Source organism: Cyanistes caeruleus, chromosome 19 (genome assembly GCF_971803275.1).
Source record: "Cyanistes caeruleus chromosome 19, bCyaCae1.hap1.1, whole genome shotgun sequence".
In the NCBI taxonomy this organism is placed as follows: domain Eukaryota; kingdom Metazoa; phylum Chordata; class Aves; order Passeriformes; family Paridae; genus Cyanistes; species Cyanistes caeruleus.
In genome coordinates, this window is record NC_141719.1 from 8,881,051 (window position 1) to 8,907,491 (window position 26,441).

The 26,441-nt window shown below is 37.8% G+C and overlaps 1 protein-coding gene across 34 annotated transcripts in view; it reads left to right on the top strand.

Annotated features, from left to right (window-relative positions):
- Positions 1-26,441, top strand: part of CEP112 (centrosomal protein 112) — a 158,216-nt gene that overhangs the window by 23,862 nt on the left and 107,913 nt on the right. For 11 of the 34 annotated variants that reach the window (XM_086857570.1, XM_086857572.1, XM_086857568.1 and 8 more), the window contains exons 9-17: positions 8,708-8,794; positions 10,603-10,702; positions 11,862-11,980; positions 12,951-13,094; positions 15,259-15,413; positions 15,711-15,828; positions 16,823-16,915; positions 17,721-17,780; positions 20,281-20,360. In XM_086857570.1, the coding sequence (XP_086713696.1) occupies positions 8,708-8,794; positions 10,603-10,702; positions 11,862-11,980; positions 12,951-13,094; positions 15,259-15,413; positions 15,711-15,828; positions 16,823-16,915; positions 17,721-17,780; positions 20,281-20,360 (956 nt within the window). Of the gene's footprint in view, positions 1-8,707; positions 8,795-10,602; positions 10,703-11,861; positions 11,981-12,950; positions 13,095-13,354; positions 13,439-15,258; positions 15,414-15,710; positions 15,829-16,819; positions 16,916-17,720; positions 17,781-20,280; positions 20,361-26,441 lie in introns of all 34 variants that reach the window. The other 23 variants (XM_086857569.1, XM_086857571.1, XM_086857567.1 and 20 more) reach the window with 3 other exon arrangements.

The window sequence follows — 26,441 nt, forward strand, 5'->3', positions numbered from 1 at the left end:
GGGGTGGGGAATGAGGAAGAGAGAGCACACCAGAGCAAAAGGAGAGGTGAGATAGCTACTGTAAGATATCAGAAAACACAGAGAATGGGAAAAAGACCTAATTTGTTGGTTTTTTTCCCTGAAAATGCATCTTCATAGATCAAGGACCAGAAGTAACATGGAAAGTGAAGAGTGTTTTATGGGTTTGTGACTCAAGAAGTCTTATCTTTAGGATGCAGCCTTTTTTAAAAAGCTATTTAGGACCTTCATCTTTGCAATCTTTATTTCTGTTTTTCTCCTTTTATTTTGGGAATGAGCACTCCCTTTTACTGGTTGACACAAATTTTGTTTATAAAGATCATCAAGCCATTTATATGGTTTTATTGTACCAGAAGTGTTGGGATCTAGTGATATATTTCCATGAAGATAAAATCTGCAGTGCTGATATAGTTAAGTCGTGGTCTGGCTAAAAGGGCTCTGGATGGAAGGTGTTGAAAGCAGCAGATTTACTGTGCTTCTCACTTATCTGGCAGGAGATTATAACTTGAAACAGAGCAAATTGCATGAGGGCTGTGATATGGATTTCCCCCAAGAGGGACCATATAGAGAATGTAGGGGAAAGAATGCAGGGAGGAAAGAAAGTTGTAAAACTCAGGAGGGAGAGTGGATAAAACTGGCTGGTGTTAGCATGGAAAAGGGAAGGGAAAGAATATTTGAAGATAAGAGTCCCTGCAATTAGGAGATGGTGATCAGTGGGCATTGTCCTGCTGGGTTTGATTTCTTCCTCTTAATTGTCCTGTTCCATAGTGAAGTATTTAAATATATGAAATTCATGCCAAATACAAGCAATAAATAATCCAAATATGGAGACAATATCCTAAAACAAGGACTCTTGTAATTAAACCACTGTAAAATTAACATTACTGTGCCTTTAGCTACATCACAGATTTTATATTTTTCTTCATTGAAAAGAAGCATTTTATTCATGTATTCCAAGGATGGTAACAAAACACATCAGTATTGTTCTCTTGTGTAATACATTGAGTTAAAAGTGTGTGCTCGTGTCTGTGTGTGTCTCTAGAGTTTAAATCTCAGTGGATGGATATATAAACATCTGTGGATGGAATCAGGAGAGCTGGATACAGCTCAAGGAGCCTCCTCAGATATGTGCTGGGGCTGTTTGTGCTTTTTAATAACAGGAGGAGAGTGGTTTTGATGAACTTTCTGGAAGCATTTGAATGGGCCCAAAACCTGAGTCGAAAAATAACTGAAGCTTCGTGTGTTGGAATTTATTTTTTTCTTATTATCCCTCTATTCTTCCACTTCTCTTCCTTTGCTTTTCCCTTTTGTCATCCTGTTCACTGGGGACTGTCCAAGCCATACTTCTGCTCATAAATATCATGCTGATTTCCAAGATTGTTAAGGTTTTTAATTCTGGTGAATATTCTTGTTAAAATGTAAGAACGTGTGTTGCTTACTGTTCACGCAAATGTGGCCCATATGAGGGGACAAGAAAAGGCAGATACGACATAATTTCTTTGTGATTTTTGCTTTTCTGTAACTTTTTTTCTTATGACAACTTGCTTCTGAAAACACTGTTTTATTTCCCCTTGAAAATATTCCAGGCAGTGACAGCAACTATTTTCTGGTTAATTTGAATTTTCTCCTTTTCTCCACGACCCCTGTGTCTGTTTTGAATGCAGGGTGTGATTTATATGGAGAATCCAGTTGTAAACTGATTCTCACCACTGAGTAATTGTCCTGAGGAGGAATCTGTTCGTTCATATTTAAAATCACAGCAATCTTGACTGCTGCTAACATAATTCCTGGCTGATTAATGTCCTGTTCCCAAAAACATGTGCAAGTTGTCCTTTGTGCTCCTTGTGAGGAAGTCACATCCTGCCTTGCTTTGATAACTCCTCAGAATGTAATGTTATAAACCCCAAACCTTATTTTATTGCTAGACTGGTGTGAGACACACAGTGGATGTCAAGATGAGACATGTTTTCATAAACTGGCTGCTGATTTATAATTCCTGATACCAGTCAGGCTGGTTGTGGAGATCTAGATGTACATGTACAGTTATTTATTTATTTTATTTTTTTTTTTGCAATAGTTTGTGAACTATGTCTTTAATTATTGCACATATGGGCTGGAGACATTGAGAAAGATCAAAGGGGTAGGTTAGCAATTCAAACTAGTGTTTTAACCAGTAGAATGTCCAGATGGTTGCCAAGCAGCTGGGAATTAATCTTTTGCTTCATGATTAATCTCTACCTCAAAGTGTCTCTCGCTTTAAAAAAAAAAAAAGGGAGGAAGAAAGTTTGATTTCTTTATTTTTTTCATTTATAGATTCTGATGTTTAAGGGAAAAAAGATATTGACTGGAGAAAGTAGGTGCTGTACACTGTTATTGCTGCATGTTGCCCTGGTGAAAAGGAGGTGGGAATACAGTTTTAGAGGCTGGTTTAGGAGATCTTGAAATGAGAATAAAAAGTTCAGTAGCTGCTAAAATACAGCATAAAAAAAGAGAGGAATAACACTGGGGAGAAAAAGTCGGTGTTAGTGACTCAATGTATTCAGACTCATTCACTGGACTGGGCACTGTACAGAATTCCATGAAATTCTCAAGTGGTACCTCTGTTATATTTATATTTCACTCAATGCCTTTGAAATGTGTGTGATTCCTGCATGCTCACAGATTCAGCTGGGTTCCGTTCTCAGCACTGGAAACTGAAGATAAAACTTGTTGCATTTTTGAGCTGTCTTTTATGAAATTGCATTTAATACTGCTGTGGCTAAGCTTTCTGAATTTCTAAACATATACTGGACTTTTTTGGTCCTTGCTGATGTCGGTGTCTCCCACTGGGGCAGACATTTGTTCCACGTGGAAATGGGACCCTGCAAATAAAGCTGTTCAATAACACCATGTGTTGTAGTGCTAATATCCATGTTATGTTTATTATGGCCAGAGAAAACATCCTTGAGAGCACAAATACCATTTCCAGTTATTACAGTTGTTGGGATACAGAGCTTGGGTGCATTTTTCCTTCTTCCCACCACCCCAACATGGAAATCCATGAAAAATACATTGTTCTCTCTTGAAAGAGCCTAATGGCATTTACATATGAATAAGAACAATTGTCCATTCAATTATTTTTCTGTATCAAGCAAATGTATATTAATTTCAGTGTCATTTAAAAAGTCAGATTTTTTTTTTTTTTGATGGGGGAAGCTGGTAAGATTTAATTTAGCACAAAACCTTTAATTTTTAGTGGCTATAAGAATGGGGCAATGTCATAATAATTTTTTAATTAAGTGGATATCTAGTTTCCCATTCAAGAGTAAAATGTAAAAATATTGCAACTGGAAGTAGCAATTGTAATGTTTTTAAAGAGCAAAGATACAAAGAAGGGTAGATATGTGATGGGAATTATAAATGTTTGTTAGGTCAAATAATCCAGTCCAGACCATAAACATGGACTTTTGTGGAGGGACCTTTGAATCTGGGCAAAATGCCATATTTATAAAGGGGCTTTTTACATTCTAATTTCTGGCTGTTCCACTTGTTTGATGCTGTTTTTATTGCAGTCCATTTCTGGTTTCCTGAGCTCTTTGCAACACAGACTGTCCAAGACATTTATTTCACCTTAGTCATTGGATTGGATAAAATTATTGATGATATTCAGTGCTGTAATTGGAGTGGTTAATGATGGACTGTTTAAAAATGTAGTTATAAATTTGTTTATTTTCTGAAATGGGAAGTGAACAGGATTTTTTCCACGTCCTGTAAACTGAGCTCAAAGTTTTCAGCTATTCCATTTGAAAATGGAAGATTAATTCCAATATCATTAAAATTTACATTTTACTGTAGAAACTTCTCTTCAAATATATTGTTATGAAATATATTTTTTCCTGTTTTTCGCACCAGAAATTTTCTTTTAAATACTTCGAGTCTTTTCTGTAAAATGTGGAAAGTATTAATGTACCTCAAAGCTAATCTTAAAAATTTTTGAGGGCACAGTGTGATACAGAAATTACACAATGAGATCAGACAGCTTGTTAATGATGAAGTGAAATACACTGTTCCAAATTACCTTAGTCTGAAGTCAGCGTGTATTTATAATAAATCTTGACTGTTTTGCAAGTCCAGTCTCTTCTGTCTTGGCCTTCCTGTATGGTTTAAAACACTGTATAAATTATCAATATTTATTATTTTAACCCCGCATGTGAAAATTGAGTAAGCACAATTCAGTAGAAAGTTTGAGTTGTTTGTTGATATTTTTTAAGCAACCTTTTTCTTCTGTGGAAATATCAAAGCTTTGTGTGCTGTGCAGTGATTCCTTTTAGCAGCTGCAGAACACCAAGACAAATAACTTTTGTCGTGTACTGTAAGATATACAAGTCATTGTTCTGCATTGTTAGTTCTTACTTTGAAGTTCTCATTTATTGTTTACATCCTTCTCCCCCTTCCTCTCTTCCTCCCTCCCTCCCCCATATATTCATAGGCCTGGAAAAAAAAAAAAAACCAAACCAAAAAACAAAACCTGGCAAGCAACAAGTTCTGTTTTGTCATATAACCAAAACCCCCAATCTGATGGAAATTAAAGCTCTGAGATGTCACCCCTGGCCTGAGGGTGAGCCCTGGAATGAAGACAAGTGGGCAGGAGTTCAGTGGTTCATATTGCTAACTCACCTATTGATTTGCTTTTAAATCAGGTATTTCAATATTTCAATAAATTTCTGTGAATGGGGACAAGGTGAATGTTTGTCCTCTGTCACGAAAAAAGCAGAGATCACTTTTCCCCCCACACTGGAAATTCATGACAGTTGCAAATTATAACTCAGTTTAAGCCTGCCAGTTATTAACTATTCCTAGCACCTGGGTTGTGCTGTGGAATCAGTGATAGCCCAAAACCCCATTTTCAGGTAACAATGTGCTGCTTTTGGTGGTGTTTTGTTTTTTTAAATGAGGAAGAAAGTGTGACTAGGCACATAAAAGCAGCTACCACCCTTCATGGCTTTAAATAACAGGGACAGCACAGATGTTTGACATCAGTATTGTTTACATGGCCTTAGGGTTTAATTGCCTCATTCTCTTTGTGAGGAGGATAAACAATGACAGAAATCCAAAGGAATGATGTTCAGCCAACAGCAATGGCTGCGTTTCATACATAGTTGCAAACTTCCCAACTATAGCTAAATATCTACACTTTTTTTTTTTTCCTTGTCTGAATGGTAACATGCCATAAATTTCATATTCTCTGTTGCCTCTTAACTGGTGATAAAAGATATTAAAACCAACGAGCACGAGCGCCGTAGATTGCGTTTAACCAAGTGAACGACTTAGGAAAGTCGCTTTTGTCTGGTTTCTCTAAAACTTGTGAAGGCCTTTGGTACTGCTGTAGGTTATTTTGTTTCTTAATATATATTTAACAAATAAAGTCAAGCTGAAGGGCAGCCCATGCAGTTACCTAGAGCTGTTCCACAGGAAATTGGGACAAGCTGAAATTTGACATTTGGGATCTGCGGACAGGCTCCACCTCGGTTTGGTGTGGCTTTAATTTGAAAGATATTCCTTGATTGAAATTAGTATTTAATGATGTGCTTCAGCTTTCAAATGGAAGGGAGGCGTTTCACTCCCAGCTGGGGAGAGCTGAGCCCTTTTGCTTCCACCCCAGCCTTCATGAGATCACTGCATAAAACGTGTTTACATGACTCAATTTTTTATTGACGTATGCGGTGAGATTGGGAGTCTGCCTCAGAGAGAGGGTAGGTGAAAAAGCAGATTTGGAAATGAAACCATTCCTCCAGGCTTTGCCATAGGATGCTGTGGTGTTGTCCTCATGTTTTCTGGCTTCTCCAGTGGTTTTCCGCTCAAGAAATTGAGTGTAGGATTTTTAAACCAATGTATCATTGTTTTTACAGCAAATGCTCAAATTAATGCTTCCAGGAGTTGTGATGAAGTTACATATGGGATTGGAACTATGGACCATTACAAAATACAAATGTTGTTGCAGATTTTAATTTATTTTTTTTACTAGTTACTCAGTACAAATACAGCTTTTCTCTCAACACTAGCTGAAAACTTCATGTGCACATCAACTATTGAATTTCAGACACTTTAATATGAGACTTCTCTCATTTCTTTATACATATAGGTAAAATTAGGAAATTCGTGGAGGAAGCAGGTGGGGTAGAAAAGTGCCTGGGGTGCTGAAACTTCATTAAGTTTATAGAAGTTGAGGACCTTGAGTACTTTTCAAGGTGTCCCCTTTTCAGCCCTCACCTGATGAAGAGTTGGTCTTTGTGATTTTTCACCTGTTTTTATTATTTTATTTCTAATATTCAGAGGAGTGTTCTACTTTGTTATTACAGCAGTTGCACTCATTAAGGGCTGATTTCTGTACCTTGGACACATTTTTGCCAGTTGTTTGGTTGCAATTAACTGTCCTTTTTGGAAAGCATTCCCAAAAGTGTGACATTTTAAGAGGTGGCTGTTCTGGTGGAAGTGGAATGAATTAATGAGCTAAAATTGATGGGAACTGGTGCAAGTGCAAGGGTGGTGCTAAGGGGAAGATTCATGAGAAGTGGGAACAAGCTTCAAGTACAGGGAGTTCTGTTATCAGCCTGGGGGAAAACAATCACCAGCACTTGAAAATATAGATGTCCATCTTTAATCCAAGTGAAATTCTTGATTTTGATTTATTTTTCTATTATTTCAGTGTACAGAATAATAAAACCTAGACCAGCTCTCAGATGATACAAACCACCGAGGATTCATTTCCGTCAGCCAAGACATTCTGACATTATTAATGAGTTTTAAATGTAATTTGTGTGGATTTAGTAGCTGTGTGAGGGCAGTAGCTGTACCTCAGTCATTCATAAGCTTTTAATGGAATTCGAGTAGATTGGAGTCTCTTTCATGTTTAGTTTCTGGTATTTGTGTTTTTACAAGACCTTCATATTTATTTATGGCATGTTCACAAGCTGTCTATCTGGAAGTGGATTACTGTGCTCTTTTTATTAAATCAACACTTATTCATCACCTGGTACTAAGATTTTCTTCTCTAATGTCACTTTGTTGCAGTGATATATGCATATATTTCTTTTCATATATACATATGCATAGATTTCATGAATAGAAGATGCATTTTTATCATGGTGCTTATTTTGGGATGATAAAAGAGTTGGCTGACAGCTGAGAATATGATTTATTTTCTTTGGATTAATTGTCAACCTTTTTTTTTTTCCTCCTCCATTAATTTGCATAAGACTGTGTGCAAACAGTTGGGAGATGGATTGCTTTATCTGTGGTGTAATGAATGGTTGTTGGGTATCAGTTGATGAGTTCAGAAAATGAAACAATTTTCTGCTCTTCCTTCTCTTTTCACCTCTTGAGGAGCTTTCTGTGTTTCCTGCACAGCGTTTTTGCCTTGAGTTGGGTTTTTGTACCTCACGTTTTCAAGTCATGATAACGTTGTGATGTTTTCAGCTTCCAACAAACCTGTAAGACAAATGAGTCATATGAAAAAAAGAATAATTTGTAGTGTGTTTAGTGTTGGTCTGTGTGAGATAAAGAATCATGCTTGATTGGCAAATTTGATTAGTCAAGGGCATGGAGAATAAAGGCAGAATGAATAACGCTGTCAATTCCTTTGGGGTTTGTGAGTTGGGATATTACAGGTCAGGTTCTGAGCTGAGCTAAATAAAAATGTGAGAGCTGGAAGTGGCTGGGTGGTGATGGGAGTGCAGTGCCCAGCCTCAGGGTGGAGGCACCTCAGCACCTTTTAGAACACCCAAAAGTCAAACACAAAGTTTTCTGTTGGCCAAAGACCCCTTAGAGTCACCTCCTGGAGGGGTTTGGTCCTCCCTTTCTGAAGTGAGGGGGACCAGGGTCTGTCTTCAAAAAACCTTTCAGTCCCCTTTGCTTTCTGAACAGTGACTGTTAATAGATGCAGGAGTGGAACAGTCTGAACTCAAGGTGTCACTTTTGGTTTCTAGAAAATCCTGAGAAACATGAAATTCCTCTCATAGCTGTCCTGAAGACAGCCTTTAACAGCGTACTGAAAACATGCAAGGGATTCAAAAATACCTGAAAGTTGGAAATTTAGACTCTTAAGTAAGAATTGGCAATGTATTTTTGTGTTGGAGGGGTTCAAGTACAGCTTTGAACAAACAAGGCAGAACAGGAAATGTATTTCAGTGATCCCATCCTTAATCCCATCATAAGTCACCTTTAAAAGGAAATGTGTTTATAATGTGAACTCCATGAGTAATAGAAAACAAACAAAAACAAACCTGCATCTGGGCTAAAGGACATTGTTTGTGTAAATGTAACACCTGCCTGAAGAAATGAAAATGAGTTTACCAAACTTGGTATATTAACAGAAATATGAAAGTTTTATTCCTAATTGTTTATTTAAATTAAGGACAATAGCTTGTTCTGGGCAGTAGCAATTGTGTTTATTGCCAACTAAAACATCCTACAAATCCATTTTTCTGAAGAAATGTTGTAGGATGACATATTTTGTAACAATTGTATCAAATTATGAAAATACCAAGAAACTGAATATAGATTTTTTCATAAGATTTCTTTGTTGGTGACTTCCCATTGCCTTCTGGAAGACATAAATAAATAACTAAAAAGTTATTTACTGATTGAAAAGGTCATTGGTATAATTTATTCTTTATTTAAATTATGCATCTATTCTGGTTTGCTTTTAAAGCTGGAAATGAAAATGAAAATAGCAGAAGGTAAATTTCACGAAGAAAAACTGAAATTACAACAGAAGCACGATGTTGATGTTCAAAAGGTAAGAAGTGTTTGTATTGTTTTCCAAAAGCAGTGTATTAAACAATAATAGAGACTATGATTATCATAAATATTTATCAGTTGTTCTTTAACTTCTTCACAATTGCAATTAATGTTCAGTGGAAGTCAAATTGTAGGTAACAGTTGGCATAAAGTGAGAGGAATGCAGAATATTTTATGGTAACATATACTTTGGAAGGGGAAAACACTTGCAGAAAGGAGATGAAAATACAAGGCAGTTTGTTTGTTAGAACAAGACAACCTATTTTACCAGCATAACAACTTCTGTAGGAAATCATAAACTCAGGATTTTTCTGTTCGAGAGAAAACATTTGTGTTAGAGAAGAATGTGAACAAAATTGATTTTTCATGGACAAAATGCAAAATATTACAGTAGGAAAAGCCAGGGATATCTCATATATGTTCAGGCTCATCCAGCAGCAGTGCTTGCTGTCCTGTCTCTGTTTTGACACTCTCAGAGCAGAGGCAGAGGCCAAACACCCCTTTATTTATGTTGCTGCATTTTTAGATTTTCTGCACTCTGAATTCTCTCAGCACTAACATGGCACCAGCTCTCTGGGTTACACTGGATTTGTCTTTACTGAATCACATAACACCACTCCTGGCAGGATTATACCCACCCAGACCATGCTGTTATTTTAATCCCAGGTTTAAAGGTGGGGTGAAGCCCTGTGAGGTGCCAGGTGCTCCTGGCAGGGCTCAGATCCCAGGGATGGAGCAGGAATCCCAATCCTGGCCCTGCTGATCCGCTGTAAGCTCGGCATCACTCAGAGCCTCTGCTTTGTTTCCTAAAGACTGAGTCACAGCCTTGGAGGAAGTTGGTTGACACAGCTCTGTGACACATCAAAGCCTCCCTGAGAGGATGTTAATATTTGGTCAGGTGCACATTTGGCTCATCTGTTCTCAAGGCCTTGGAGCAGAAGCAGTGAGCAAAGCTGGGAGTCTAAAGGAAACAGCTTTGTGAGAATAAGAAATAGTTTAAATGCTTTCTCATCCCTTGAGTTGTCATCCCTTCCTAACTGATGTTAAAATTCCGCCTTTTGAAGTCGTTTAATAACGTTGGATATTTTAGAAAAGGTTAAATAGTGTCGTATTAATCTTTAAAGACAAAAAACATTTATTGCAGATGGAGTAATATTGTTTTAAGATGAAAGCTTCTGTTTGATAAGAGATTTGGAGCACTGTTATAAAATTTCTCCGACTTTAATCTTTATCTTAAACACGAAGTTTAAATTAAAATACTATCTCAAAGTGTGCAAATATTCGAGCTTTTTTATTTCCAAACTCAGCCTGTACAGAAATGTGTGTGTAGTTACCCTCACAGACTTGCTCTGTTCCAGACCATTGTTCCTTGGGATCCATGTGAGTAATTTCAATTGGTGAAGCACAAAAGACTGCAATGAAGCTCACCAACTTACTAAAATATTTCTTCAATCTGCTGAGAATTTGAGATACTTTTAAATACTATTAGGCAACGTAAGTATGAAAATCTTTTCAATTTGCAGCAGTAGCACAACAGCAATGCTGGGTTTGCCCAGGTTTAAAAGAGAGCAAAAAAAAACTCACCTTGAAACATGAAACTCCTTTTTTAATCTGCTTTTTCCTACATTTGTCTAAACCAGTCCTTTGTTTATGGTTTGGTTGCTGTAGCTGGAAAAATGATTTAGGGCCAGTCATTTATTCCTGCATGACCTGAGCACTTCTTGCAGACCATGGTGCATCTTGTGCACTGGTTGTAGTTTGGAATGTTTAGGACTGATGTTAAAATAGTCTGAATTTTCTCTGCAGATTTTGGATAGAAAGAATGATGAAATAGATGTGCTGAAGTCCACCTACACAGAGAAACAAAAAGAAGCTGAGGAGACAATAAGAAAACTGGAGAAAAAAGGTGATTTTTATCCTCATGGTTGTCTTCTGTGTGGTGCTATTGTACTGCATTCTCTTGTGGCTGTGGGCTTGCATGTTTCTTCTGCAGACATCCCTTCCTTCATCATTTTCAGCACTTGATTTAATTTTTTCCTTTAGATTCTGAGATTCTTGTCCAGTTGTCTCTGCTGTTCCAACCCAAGTGTTCCAAGAGGCCTGTGATCTATTACACTGAAAACAGGTTTTATGAGCGTCACCAAAAAAAGTTTCTTTGATGCCACTGAAATATTTTGGCCACTTCAATTTTTTTTTTTTGAATCCCTGGCTCAAAGTTCATTTCTTTATACATTCAGTACATTTTAATCAAACCACAACGGGTTATTTTTAAGATTATTGCGGCAGGAGATTTCAAACATGAGTAGTCTTGAGTGTGTCACGAGTACAAAACTCACCCTGAGAGCGGCTTGTCAGCAGTTTCTCAATGTTAGTTTCCTTCAGAATTCCTTGGAATCCATTTGCACCATGGACTAAACCACACTGGAAAATAATACAGAAGTTTGGTAATCTAGCTACAAAAAGGGAGAGTGTTCCATGTATTTTGTTTCCTGCTCCTTGGGAAAGTAATTTTTCCAGCAAGGGATCTGGGGCTTCTCTCTGTGGGCTGGTGGTTTCCCTTGGCTGGGACAGGTTGAATTGGAGTTGGCCACACTGTTGCAGGTAATGAAAATCCTCAAAACAAAGTGAAAATGTGAATATGGACCTGCTTTTTCCACTAATGGTGATGCCATCGCTTAAATTGGGGAACTTCATTTTCATGGGTATGTTGAGCATTCAACCTTCACAAGAACCTTTTCTCCTAAGGATGCCCATGAAATCCGGTTAAAATAACTGTTTTCTTGAGGTTATACAGAATTTTGCTGATGTATATTTACCCCTTCAGGAAGGAAAACTCTCTCTGAACTATTCTGTAAACAAAGTAGAAAAGAGAGCACACCATGTAATGACACAGAATCTAAGTGCTGCATCTTAAAGCAGCACATGTATTAAGAATTTAAGAGTCAAAAACCATCAGAAAGCCAGGTCAGTTGGAAAACTGACATAAACTGATTGTATCTGTTGCCAAGACTGAAAAATCCCAAAGGTCTTGAATGGTTGTTTATTTTTTTTCCCATTTTTAACAGTTCAGACCCTTGTTCGTGAGTCCCAAGTTGTGAGAGAAGCCAAAGAGCAGCAGATTGTGGAGCTGAAGAAGTTGTGTGAGCAAAGCAATGATTCCTTGAACAATGAGTGGGAGAAAAGGGTAATGAACAGTACTTCCCTCCTTTCACAGATTCCTGCAGTGTTTATCTGGGATAATACATTTTGTCACTCAAAAAAAATAAATATACACAATACATTTTAGGGATGTTTTTTGAGCTGATTTTATTTTTTTCCTGAAGTAATCAAGACTCTTTGCTGATGCTTTTACACCCAGCTGGTCACCCTGTTCCTGGGGTTCATCTGGCCTCCTGGCAAGTCTCTGGATGTATTAAGGAAGTGTTTATTTCTGGTTGACCTGACATGGAATTTTAATCTGGATAAACCTGCTGCTACCTGCTGTCACGGTGATTCCTTTGAACTCACAGTCTTGCAATGGGTCATGAATTCTTCAATGTATTTTTATTTATTGTTCAACTCAAGGCAGCAGCAAAGCAGAGGGAAGAGCAGGTTTATTGTGAGACAGTGTCACCTTTGTCCAGATTATTGTCAGTATTTATCTTGCTTCCCCTTCTCAGGAGAGAGGGGGTTCACAGAAGGGACAAACCCACCTCCCTTCATGAAGTTTGCTGAACAATTTAATTATTTTGCATCCCTGCATGTAGAAATGAAGTTGGGTTTAATTCTTGCCTTCTTAAAGGCAAATCATAAATTGTCCTTTGTGCTGAAGATCTTGAGGTTCCAGTGTTAGGTGTCTTTTTTCATAGAATCCCAGACCAGTTTGGGTTGGAAGGGACCTTAAGCTCATCCAGTGCCAGCCCTGCCATGGCAGAGACACCTTCCCCTGTCCCAGGCTGCTCCAAGCCCCATCCAACCTGGCCTTGGGCACTTCCAGGGATCCAGGGGCAGCCCCAATCTTTTTTTTGTTTTAGAGAAAAAATATTTTCAGAGAGGACAGAAGTGTGAATACCTGGGATTTCCAGTGATTCTGCTGATGTGCTATAATAATGTAACACTTCTCAATGCCAGTTGTAGATGCCATTTGTCACTCTGTGCCTTTTTTCCTGGTGCAGCTCCTGGATGCCGTGGCTGAGATGGAGAAGGAGAAGTTCAACATCCGGAAGAAGCACACGGAAGATATGCAGGAGCTGCTGGAGGAAACCAACGCCCGGCTGGCCAAGATGGAGCAGGAGTATTTGCAGCAGACACAGTCAACTGTAGGTTTGGCTGTAAACCTGTCACAGCAGCAGGTGTCTCTTAAAATACTGCAATTTTGTGTGTGTTCAGTGGGTTGGGAGTGCCCAAGGCTGGGTTGGATGGGGCTTGGAGCCACCTGGGATGCTGGAAGGTGTCCCTGCCATGTCACAGCTGGAATCAGATGATTTTGGGCTGGAATCAGATGATTTTTAAGGTCCCTCTCAACCCAAACCACTCTGTGATTCTGTTATTTATGCACATACATCCTTATTTTTGATAGTGCAGTGCAGTTGTTCTAGGAGAAGACACTGTCCTGGAAGCCAGTGCAATCAAGGATTTTATTCCCCAGATAAAATTAAGCAAGGTACAGCCCTTCAATCAATGTTACACTGATATTTTAGAATCAGTCCTTAATTTAATTTAGCAGAATTTTTGTCTTTTCAGGTCTGTAGACCATTTATATATTACATCTATTTTCATAGAAACATGATTTTTTACTCACCCACCTCCTCTTTGACTAAGCAAATGCTCCTGTTAGATGAAAGATGACATTAAAAGGATTTTAAAATAAGTATTGATTATTCTAATTTATTGCATTTCTTGTCTAGAGTAATTATAAGCATGTAATTAGGTATAATCTGGATTTTGTGCCTGTTATATAAATGATGCAAAAAGCAAAAGAATTAACAAGTAACCTCAAAAAAGCATGTTGTACTTTTCATCAGGATGAGGTATGAGGAAAATTGAATGAGTGAAAAGACAATGTCAAACAAAATTTATTCCTTTATTAATGAATGTTGAATTTAAAAATTAACATTCAGATCATGTCATAGGTAACAGTAAATACAGGGAAAAATGGACACAGTCTGTCAGCAGGATTGAATTTAAGAACCATCAAAACTAGACAGATCTTGCTGAGCAGCTTCTGATTTAATAATTAAACAAGGTAGAGTTCAAGGCAGGGCTTAAGATGAAAGACTAGACTGTCACTGGAAATTAGTTTTCTTTTTTTCTCTCTCCTTTCTCTCTCCTGATTTTTTTATTTTTTTCTGTTGATATTTCAGAGTTTCCTTGTTCAGAGTTTCATGTTGTCAGGAATGCCAGTGCTGTTAGCAAGTGGAATTGGCTGAACAATTTCATCAATGCCATAGAGCTGATAAGGAGGGGTTTGTGCCCAGAACAAGGATGAGCTTCCTTGAGGGTCATGGGGCCAGCCAGGAATTATATTCAGTGATATATTAAAAATTACTCCGTTTTAAAAAAATGACAAAACCCCAGAAAACCACAAAACAAATCAAAACCCCAAGCCCCCAAAGCAAACAACCCTCTGCCCCCAGCAAACCAAACCCATGGTGAGCAGCTTGGCACTGATGGAGAATTTTGCTGTGCTGTGGCTGTGCAATCTCTGCAGGCATTGCCAGAGCTCAGGTGAACGTTCAGGTGATGCTCTGTCTGTGTGGGGTTCTTGCACTGGCTCAGGTTTGTGTCACCTCCAGTGACAGTCAGGGCTGCACAGGGCACTTCTATTGTACTTTGAGAGTGGGTGAAATGTCTGTTCCACTTCCCTCATCTTCAAGCCTTTGTTAATTAAAAAATAACTTTGAAACCTACTCTGGGTCTTATTTTCTGACCCCAGCCTCCAGAGGAATTCTTGCCTCATTTCTCTGCCTATTACCATAAATTTAGGGAAGAATGGGAAGTCCTAGAGTACCTGCCTGTCCCAACTCTGCTCATTTTAAAATTTGTCTGTATTAGGAGATGAAGTTCCAGGGAAAAGATACAACTCTTGAAAGGTGCTTGTAATTTACTGAAAGTTACTGCAGTGAGATTACTGGGAAATCTAAAAATGCTTTATGTATATTATCATCCATTGCAGTTTTCCATTGAAGTACTGTCTTCTGTCCCATTTTAAAGGACTTGTAATTTAGAAATCAGTTGCACATGCTGTTCTCCATAAGGGAGAAGAGATGTCACTTTGAGGGGGAATAAACACCCATATTTTTAAGATTTATTTATTTTTATACACACTATAGAATTTACTGTCATGACTGATGACAGCTTTGCCATTGTAACTCTTGTGTCTCTGCATCACCAGAGAACCTCCTTGCCCAAGGCTACTGAATAACAACTGGGGTATTCCCTCATTTATTCTGGGCTTTTCTCAGTAATTCTCTGTTCTTTTAGAATGAGACAGTGGAAAAGCTGGGGGCCCGTGTGCAGCAGTTGACTGTTGAGGCTGAAAATAGTAATTTACAGCGTCAGAAATTATCTCAGGAGAAGACTGAGGTGGAACAGCGTTACCAGGAGGTCTGCTCCCAACTTCAGGACCTGAAAGCAAGGTAATTCAGTAACAATTGCTGGTTTTAAGAATATGGAATTTCCAGAAGCAAACATTATGACTTTTGTTCCAGGAACACACTGAATGTCATTTGACGTTAGAAAACTCCCATGAAAATGTATTTATTGGTGTCAAACTCATTTAGAGTGACCCAAATGACCACCTTGAGGAGTGTCTTACCTTTCCTTTATTTATGAGCAGCTCATTCTGTGACAAAAGCACATGGAATTGATACTGAGCAGGTAAAATGCCAAAATATGAAAGCAATTTCCATATCCTGTTTGCTTGCTCCTTGTAGGTATGACTTACTTCAGAAAGACAAGGACCAGATTACTCAGGAGTACAAGGAGAAAGTTCAGCAGCTACAAAGTAAATTTGAAGTTGACAGAGATTTTCTGAAGAAGGAACAAGCTCAGGTATGCTCAGGTGTAACAGGCAGGAAAATGGGGTTTATTTCCTAAGTGCTCTCCTCACTATCAATATAATGCTTATGAATAAATCCAAAGGATTGCTCAGTTCCCCAAGTTAGTCATGAGTGTAAGTTTAAATAAAATTGGGATTTAAGTTTTCATTCCCAAATTTGACTGAAAAATCATCTGAAGTTGGTTGGTTGTTCTGGTGTGTATTTCTACAGCTGATCCAGATTCAGATCCTGATTTTGTTTGTACTCCTGTAAAAATTCTAAATACACTCTTAAAGACTTAATGTTTTCATAAAGCCTCTTCCATGGCAGAAAATACTTTTTCCAGAAAAAAAATAGTCCTGCAGGCTTCGTAGTATTGAACATTGTGTTAAATATTTATGTGTTTAAGGAAATATTTTTATATTTTGCAAGTGTAAATTTCACGCAAAATGTAATAACTCTGGTTTGTTCCTGGAAAAACATCTGTCACGTTGATGCCTGCTGATGTGCATAGGTGCAAAGATGGTACATATTTAAAGTGATTTTAAAGTTAAATAATTGTAGAAAAGACTCGAGTTTTAAATACCATTTATTAATCCATAGAGCCATAGGACAAGTCAGGTGTTTGGTGTTTAGTTGTTGAAATTCTCTGAGCTTTGATGATACCTTACTCTGTTTCTTTTACAAGGTATTCTAATTTCTACCAATTTTTTGTAGATTTTAGTAGGGATTTTTTATTAATGGGGTGGTTTTTTTGTGCTTTTGTTTCCATTTCTAATCAGAGGGCCTGAACTGACGTATCCAGAGCCATAAACTCATACAGGTTTTTTCTCCCAAGCTGATAATTTTTCCAATTTTTTGGAAACTGCAGTGGTTTAGATTCACTAATTTGAGAGATTAAATAAAAGAGATTTATTTCTCTTAGATTAGAAGAATAAATTTAAAAATGCAAAAGAGCTAATGAGGAGTGCAAGATAAAAATTGCTTTTTCTGTTAAATCCCAGCAGACATCTGATGTGATTGCAGAATTACAGCGTGGAATGGCTCTGTTGAAACAACAGTTGCAAGACTGTGAACATCAAAGGCAGCAAGAGCTGAGGGTGAGCCCTGACTTTCTTTCTCAGAAATGACCAACTCTTTTTGTTTTATCCACTGATTTAAATGTTTGGATATCCATCCTTAAATGTACTTCTATATACCATGCTTGCTTGTTTCTGTTTTATTAATGGAAATAAATGAAATGTCACATGTGGTTAAAGGTTGATTTAAAAAGTGTGGCTAAAAGAGAGGTAAGAGCAGAATTTTCACAGAAGTTTTCTGACTGTTTCTTGTAGATCACATGTTAAGTTAAAGAGTTTAAATCTGTATTGGTGGATAACAAAGAAGCCTGTCAAAGAATGATGAATATCTTTTATTTTCTTGTAAACTGTAAACATTTTTAAAGTTTCAAAATTGTTTTTAATTTGCACTGTTTAATAGTTCAGTTCAATATTCTGTCTTCCTGTAGGCATTTAAATTAATCCTTCTATCTCAGGGTAATGAGTTCCACATCTGTATCATGTATCAGTCCTGGCTGAGTTTTGGCATCTACTTTTCTTCCAATGTCTTTCATTTCACAGTTGATATAGTACAGAATGGCATTTTAATAGCTCAGGAGAACAAGTTGCTGTTTCTCTTTAACAAACATGAATCATGACTTTTGAGATAGTTGTGTTACTTGGTGTTGGTTAAATTTTTTTCCATGTCAGAGAATTTTTTCATGATGATATAAAGTGGTTTTTTTTTTTTTTTTTTTTATGGACTGTTCTATATGATAGCTACTGTCTGTGTTTGATGAATGCTCTGAAATGGAAGAAAAATGGGATTTGTTTATTTACACATTTGTTTGTTTATTTTCCTCTGCAGGATCAAGAATACAAGGTTCAGCAGGACAAGCTTCAATTGCAGCGTGCATATGAGAAACAGGTAATATTTCCAGGAAAATTTCCCATCTTCTGCACCCCTCCAATTTTGTTCTGTAGAGGACTTAAAGGCTTAAATTTTGAAACCCCCCAAATAGTAAATTTGGGAATACAAGCACTTCACAAGGTTTGGAAAAATAATCGGACAAAATGAAGGAAGATTTTAAGCACAGCTGTTTTGGGCCAGGGGTATCACATCTGATTTTTAGGATATCACCTGTGATTTTTAGGATATCACCTCTGTTGCCAAGGGATGGAGGCTGGGATGGCATTCCCAAAAAATACCCCTGGAAGCCTGTCCTGTGGTGGCAGCTGCTGTTACTGAAAAGATAATGAACTGAATGAAACCTGGCCTGACCTCTGCCAGTGCTCATGTGTTCTCCCATACTCCTTTTCCCCCAGAATATCTCTATTCCATCCCTCTCCATGTGTTCTCTAGATATTGTCAACAGGCATTGTTTTTACATCAGGAACTTAAAGTAAAAAATGTAATTTTCATCAGAAACACTTCATCTTAAAGCACTTTGCAAATCCTGCCTGCTCTTTTAGACTCGGAACATCAATAGGCTTCAAATTAAACTTCAATTTTAGTGACATTATATGTGCAACTCATGTGCAGCCAGAGGGTGCCTTAGATGCCTGTTTAATTGAAAGGATGTGTTACTCAAACATGTCATTGCCAAATGTGGCAAATTTATAACATAAAATAATGGATTGTGATCCCAGCTACTTGTCACTTGGTAATAGCACTTGTGACATGAATTGTAGAGGGGTTTTGGTTTGAGTTAGTTCCTTCTGCTGACTTGAAGTCAAAACATTCTTTGTTCCAGGATCTGCCTTGGTTTAAACCTAGCCTCCATTTGTCTTTTTAGTCAAGCTGTGTGTTTTATACATGTTGAACTCAAGAAAAATCCAGGATTGGAGTGATTTGCAGGCCAAAATAAAAAATATATTGGCATAATTTGACTGAGGTTTGAGGATCTTTTGGGAGGAAGCTCCTAAGCATGGGCTAAGAGCGTGTCAGCAGTGCCTCCAACCAGTGAGCCCAGGGAGGGAAGCTGGAATCCTGCATCAGTAAACAAGGAAGCAGAACCTTTCTTTTTTTTTGATAGCTTGACAGCAGTTTGTTCATAAATTCTGGTGTAACTGTTTTCAAACTCAAATCTTTGTGAAAGGATGAGAAGAAAAAATACTCTTGAATGGTCTATGGATATAAATCCATAAACCAGGATGGATTGGCCCATAAAATACTAAAACAAGTAAAGGAATCGTGAAGTCTCTGTTGCAGTCTGTTCACTTAAAAACCTACCCATTATCTAATCATCTTTATGAGTCTGCAGTGGCTGCTGCCTCTGAGGATACTTTAACATCAAACAAATCATAGGTAGGAACCTTAAATGTCACAGTTTGATTAAATGTGCTTATCTGCTGGATCAGGAACCAGTTAGGCTAAATGGCTTTACAAGCCAAGGAAACACCTGCTTTTTATAAATAATCTACTGCTTGTTTTCCAAACATCCAGCTCAGCATCAGAAGAGTGACAGATTATTCCTGACAGCCATTCTCAAGCCACCTGTTGAAAATACAGAATTTTACCAGTTTTGGCAATAGCTTCTTTATTCTCTGATAGATGTAGCTCATGGATTTGGGGGCTCTTGGAACCCAGCTAAATGTTCCTGGAGTGAACACCCCCATGGAACTGCTCCTTGCAGAGAATCTCTGAATTGGTTTTTTTTTCACTGGCCTACACACTTAGTAAATCAACTTTTTCTTTATTGTAGTGTTTTAACAGCCTGGAAGATTACAAGTGACTGTAGGTGGATTTCCTGTATGTTCCATCCCCACGTTTTTCCTTGAGCAATTCTAAAGCAATACAACTCTTGGATTATGTACAAACACTTGGACTTAACCTGCCCTTGCCAAAAAACATCACAAAAATGCATGGTTTGGACCACACCTGGGAAGTTGCCAAATTCAAATCTTTTTGTAACTATTTTTAGGGTAATTATTGCTAATTATTCTATTATTGTTATTCTTTAGGATTTTTATGTGAGCTATTTATGTTTGATACTTTTTATTGTTAAGAATTGATCACTTATGAATGAAGTGATTCACTTTGGGTGGTCACAAATTGGTGAGTAGGAACTCTGCACCATGGAGAATACAGGTCACTATTTTAGGCAGATTCCTATCTGCTTCTCTGTACTTACCCAAAGAAAATCTAGCTCCTTTTTTATGTGATTACTGATATTTCTTTATTCTTGACAGTAATATTCACTTTGAGAAGGAAAATAGCTCATTGGCTACATTCTCATACTTCATCTCTCTATTAATCCCTGCTTTTGTATTTCTCCTAATTTTAGAAATCCATGGATGGTTGTCTTCACCAGTGGAAAAAGAATATGCAAATAAACAGGTTTTACAATTTAAAATAACATTGATTTATTTTAACTCAGACACCATTTGGGCTAAAAGATAGGGTGTTTTTTTTCCTTAAATGGCAGATTCATGGCATTCAGAATGATCTGGATAAAGAAAGAGGGGATGCTCAAAAGAAAATTCGTCACCTGGAACAGGCTCTGAAGTAAGTGAATATGGAATAATTATTGAACTAGCCCTGGAATTTTTAAATATTTATTAGTATTTATTTATTAAAGAAACTTATGCTTTATCTTATCTAACTGCCCTCCTATAGTTTTTTTCCTGTTTTAAAGCTGCACCTTCAGGGTTCTGATCAGCCAGAAAAATGAAACAACTAAAGTAGGAACAAACTTCTCCAAATTTGTTGATTTTTTAGTGGTGGGAAGGAAATAGAATTGAGGTTAATGATGTCAGCTGGTCTTGCCCTCTCAAATAAATGGGCCCAGGTTCAATTCAGAGTTTATTCATAGGAAGCAAATAATCAAACAAAAAGCAAAAAATAATTGTTGCTTTGGGCTCTTCTAGAAAACAGAATACATTTGAAAGATGCATTTATTTAAAATATATTTTAATGTAATAGATGATGCTTCTGATCTTATATTTTATGTTTAATATCCACAAATTACAAGTCTAATGCAGATTTTTCCTTTTTGATACAACATTTCTTTGTGGGAGTACTTGTTCTTCACATGGATGTTAGGCTGGGAGAAGTGCTCTGCAACAAACAGCTTTCATTAACTAACTTGGAACAGGTTTTTTTGCTGTCTTTGTCCATGAACAGCTCATCAGGATGCACCAAGTTTGATGTTTTCTGAGCAAGGGAGTGGTTTATGTACAGCAGATGCACAGAGGACAAGATCAGCTCTTGCTCTGCTTCTTCCATTTTTGATTTTGTGAAGTATTCTTTCCATGTGTTAATCCAGTTTAAAGTCAAAGCTATGGAAAGTAATTTCTAGGGGAAACAGATTATTCTGAAACAAACCAGAAGTTATTTGCTACAAGTATTCAGTTTAATATCACAATGTACTTTATCTAGGCTGGGAGAGGGAAGTAAAGATACTTTTATTCCATAAAAGTGACAGGGCTGAAGTCTGTATTTCTTTATTTCTATAATCTCTGAGGTATTTGGCATAAATAGAGACTATCTTAAATCACTGCAGACATTAATAAAAACTCCAGCTTTTAATCTTTAAATTCTTTACACTGACTATTATTTATAATTTTGGGGTGGTTGAACTGTTATCAACTGCACTTTATCTTTTAGTATTTTACCATCAGATTTGTTGATAGTGAAGTTGCATTAATTTTCTTCCACATCTTTCAAATAATGTGTCAGTTTGGTCTTACTGATGTTAATAAAACCAGTCTGGCTTTGCAGCCCTGGCTGCTCAGGGTTGATCCCCACGTGGATCCAGGCAGGATGGGGATTTGGGACTCGAGGAGCTCTTGCAGGAGCTGAGGATGACCTCAGATATTTCAGATATTCCTTGGCTGTATTTAAGCTTAGGTGTAGCTTGGAGTTGGAGTAAGGATTTGAAAGACTCAAGTTCTAAGAGCCCAAAGTGCTGGTGATGCTCCAAGGGCCATGAATTCAAACAATGTTGGCAGAGCTCAGTCCCAGCCTTGCCTTTCCTGTGGGTGAATCCCTTGGCCAGAGCTGGGGATGGGTCAGCTCCTGGGGCTGAAAAGCCCTGGGGATTGTTCCACAGGCTGAAAATCATCTGCTGTTTCCCCCACAGCAAGTGATTAATACCTATTCCTATATGATTTTCAAAGTGTCTCCTAATACAAACTGCTTCTGCTCCTGTAGGTCCCCTCTAAATGAGAATATTCTTTGATATTGTATTTTTGCCTGTATTTTTCCATGTTCTGTGGCACTTTGTTTCTCTTATGCTTTTTCTTTTAATTTAATTTAATTTTCTTAATTTAGGGTGTTGAAAATAATGTAGAGAATTTTAATATTAAATCATATATACCTCTCCCAGTTGAAATGGAAAATGTTTAATTGTGGAGATAGTTTAATAAAACTCTATACTACTGCTCCTTTGATTGTTTTGTAGCAGGGGTTTGGGGTTAATTTCAAGATTAATAATGGAATTAGTAATGCTAAGAAGTAATTGAATAGAAATAAAAATTATCTTTCAAGTGTGGTTTTAAAAACCAGTTTTTATAAATTTCTGACTGGAGACAGAAGTCAGCAGATCCATGAGGATGGATTTAGGATCCTGAAAAGATGATATTTGCAGAAATGCAGTGCCCTAGTCCAGCCCAGCTCATATTTTGCTGGTTGGGATTTCAGCTCTGGGTCTGACATCTGCATTTCTGACCAGGGCTGGAACAGACTTCAGGTGCCCAGGACAGAGGAACTGCCAGTCCTGCAGGGCTTTCTGCAATTCAAGCCATTCATTTAGCACCAGGGTGTCTTGACAATACTGAGATTTTTTTCATGTATGTGCTTTTATATGATATACATGTAGGTAATAGGAAAGAACAACATTTCTTGTGGCAGAAATGGATGGCTTCCTTATGGCTTTTTCTTTTCCATTGCTGCAAAAATTATTCTTTTTAGCAATCCCTTCCTATTAATATGAATCCACAAGATCCCACATCTTACCTAAAAATGTTTCATTTTGCTGAATTTCTTTAACTACTTGTAGAATGAAATTAAGTAACTCCAAGCTAAGGCAGACCCAGTAAATCTTTAGAAAACAACCTCGTCTTGCATGAGGTGGGTGAAAATACAGTTCAACATCTTCAACAGAAGTGATGCCTTGTGGAATTACAGCTCAGAACCCAGTAGGTGCATCAGTGATTTCTCATAAACTACTTTGATCTGAATGCACTTTGATTCTGAAATGGCCACAGGATTATATCTTGAGCAGCTGCTGAGCTGCAGGCACATGGAAAGGGAAATGGCAGGCATTTTGGGGGATTTTTGTTATTATTATCACTATTTTTCCAGTGCTGTGACAGCAAACAGTGCTGCTGCTGTTTCAAACATATCCACACCAATGCAGAATGAAAGGGATTCGAGACATTGTGTGGAATAGTAAAATCCACATTTCTGAAAGTATCTTTCACTTAAAAAAAAAAAAAAATAGTATTGCCACAGTTTCAGTACAGAATAGGGGTTTACATAGTTTACAGAAGGTTTTTTTCTTCTGAAGTTCATGGTAGAAATATCTGTCAAAAGCAAAGCTTTTGCAAAAGAATTGCTCCAACACTCCTAACTCATGGTGGTGACTTGTAGATATAAAATTTATATTTACTTTTGCAGTGCATGTCACAGGCATTGCCTAATAGCAAAAGTTACTCTAAGAAGTGCTGTAAGGGCTTTTCTAGAATGTCCTTTAAATGGCATTTCTATAAGAACAAAGTTTTCTTGAAAAGCTTCTCTGTAATTACTTGGGGGGAAAGGTTGTTTCTCTAATCCCTGTGGTTTGGTTGCTGAAAATGTGTCATGAGAGTGGGTTGCAAATAGGCTGAATCTCTGCTGTTCTTATCTCTCACAGTGAGGAGTAGGAAATAGAGGTATATAATTTGTCACAGTACAAACTGAGTAGAATGAAACAGAAAATAAATGAGGGGGAAAAAAAAAATCTGTACCCATTTGCTGCTGAAGAAATTGCATGGAAGAGAAAGAAAAGGTCTCGCTGACTTTATACAATATTGTTAAACAGCTCTTAGCATCATCTCTTGTGTCTTGTTCTGTGGAATTTGGATGTTTATTCATTCAATATATTTATTCTACCTCTGCTTCTATTTTGGTAGCAGATTGTTCAATACTTTTAGTTTACTATGAGGAATATATATTTGCTGTAGGGAAATAATCCTCATTTTATTGAAGATTACAACCACAATGCCAGCTCAGTTTTGAGATGTTTGGTTTTGACACTTGCTTGTGATGAAAGAATCCCAGAATGGTTTGGGTTGCAGGGACCTTAAAACCCATCCCATTCCATCCCAGGGACACCTTCCACTGTCCCAGGCTGCTCCAAGCCCTGTCCAGCCTGGGCTTGGGCACTTCCAGGGATGGGGATGACACCTCTGTGGCTGCACAGACACATAAAGTTGGTCCATCTTGAGACTGAGAGATTTTGGACTGAATTATGAACATCCTGAATAGTTTGAGGCTGTGATCATCTGTCACCCTCTTGGGAAGTGCAGACTACATCGATTTCTTCAGGATAAAGGTTGTGACAGTTCTCATGTACTGGTGGTAATTATGGGATCTGATTTAATGCTTTTTGCTTTGCTTGCCTCTTACACAAATAGCATTTTCCTATGCTCCTGAGGTACAGATTTCCTGAGTTCTTGTTCTTCAGTTCTGTAGTGTGGGAAGGAAACAAATTTTAAGAAGTCGCATTAGGAGAAATGAAATGAAATTATATTAAATGACATTAAATTAAACTCCTGTACAGGTGCAGATGCTGTAGTTAAACACTGCAGCATCAAGAAGTGCCCACACATCTGCACTCCAGTGCTCCACAACCTTCTCCCTCTCACTCTTTGCCTTTCTTTTTTTCAAGTCTGTCTGTGGAGCCAAATCTCAGCACTTTGCAAGTGGAGATGATACAGAGCAAATGTTGAGCAGCTGCTTCATTCTGACTCACTTAATAAAATTATTTGTTTACATAAGGAACTACCAACACCTCCTTTTTTAACATGGCTTCTCTACCCCTTGTCTGAACTTGTTTAAAATTCTGGGGAAGAAAGAGGGGCTAAACTTCTAAACTTTCTAGAAACCAGTTAAAACCACTTCTGTCTATTAGCAGATTTTCACAATAGTTTTCACAGTAGTTTTTAAGGCACAAACAGTTCTCACAGTATTTTGGGGTTTGGTTTTGGTGGCAGACCAAATCCAGTCATGATGTGATGTGAAGGTGGTGCCTGCAGACGTTCAGTAAAATGCAGGAAAGAAAACAGTTTGCCTTTTTTTTCTCATATATACTTGTGTACCTGCACGTGGTTTCTGACATGGGAGTCAAGGAGAAGAAGTTGATTTCTCCTTGGAAGTGGTGCCATGGAGTTTTCTCACTGCAGACTTAAAAAAGCTTTTCCCAGTGCTTTTCATTATTCCAGTGTGAGAGCAATGCTCTGTGCTTCCCCATGCTGGGCTGCTATTTCTAGGGATTTTGTCAGGTGGTCAGTGGTACTCACTTATATTTTAAATTTCAGTTTTTGTATCTAGCACAGTTATTTCTGCTACAAGGTTTTTGCCTCACAGGAAATACCTGATGAAAATGTGCTTCTACTCAGATTTCCTAAATCAAGGTGGAAAAAATGCTCTTTAGGAGAAGGAAATACTTTTTTGTTGGTACCAGTTACTCATCCCGAAACCTCAGTCATTTCTTTATTCAAAATTAAATTCACTTGTCGTCTCCTGGTGTGCTTTGCCAGTCCTTTGGTTATTCTGGGTCATTCCTTACCTGACATTGAGCCAGATCCATGGAGCTGGAGCTATTCTCAGGCTTCTCCTGTGGTTTTAAACTTGGTACTGATACCTGTAAAGCCTTCAGAGGCTTTGATATCAACCTTGCTAAAAGCAGAAGTTAAAATGAAATTAACACTGTCCTGGAGCCTCAGGCTGCAGCAGGGAATGCCTGGACAGCAGTGACTCCGAGGCTCAGGAAATTCCCTTCTCTCCTGATTTCCACAAGGTCTCTGCTCTGGTGCAGTGGGATGGTGTGAGTTGATGAGATTTCTGTTTTCATGCTGCCCTCAGTATTTTATTAAGGTTTTGCTGTTCTGAGCCTGCCTGGTCTCCTCCAGCACTGGTTCTGCCTGGGGTTTCCCAGTTCACCTGCACTGGTGAAACTGGGACAAGGCAAAAATGGACAGAGGGAGAGGTTGTCCTTTGCAGAGTCTTTTCCTACAGCTGTGGATGAGTAATGACTCATTTTTCATTGTATGGTTCTCTTTGATGCACAAAGAGAAGACTTGGGCTTGTTTGATCTGAAAAGCTCTTCTTGCTTTATTCTGAAGTGCCTAAAAATGCGTCAAACTTTAGCAGGGGAAGTTTTATGTAAGGGTCTTCTAGTCCTTAAGATTGCTTATATCTTGCAAAATATCCATGGTGTTTAATATTTCTTCTCTCTGTAATACCACAAAAGGAACAGTGTAAAAGAAGTGAGAGAACATAGATTTGAGAGAAATAAATGGGGAACAATCTGCTGCTGACCCAATAAAGAGGGAAACAGATGAAGGCAAGGAAAAATAGACATGTGAAGAGAGCTGGCAGAAG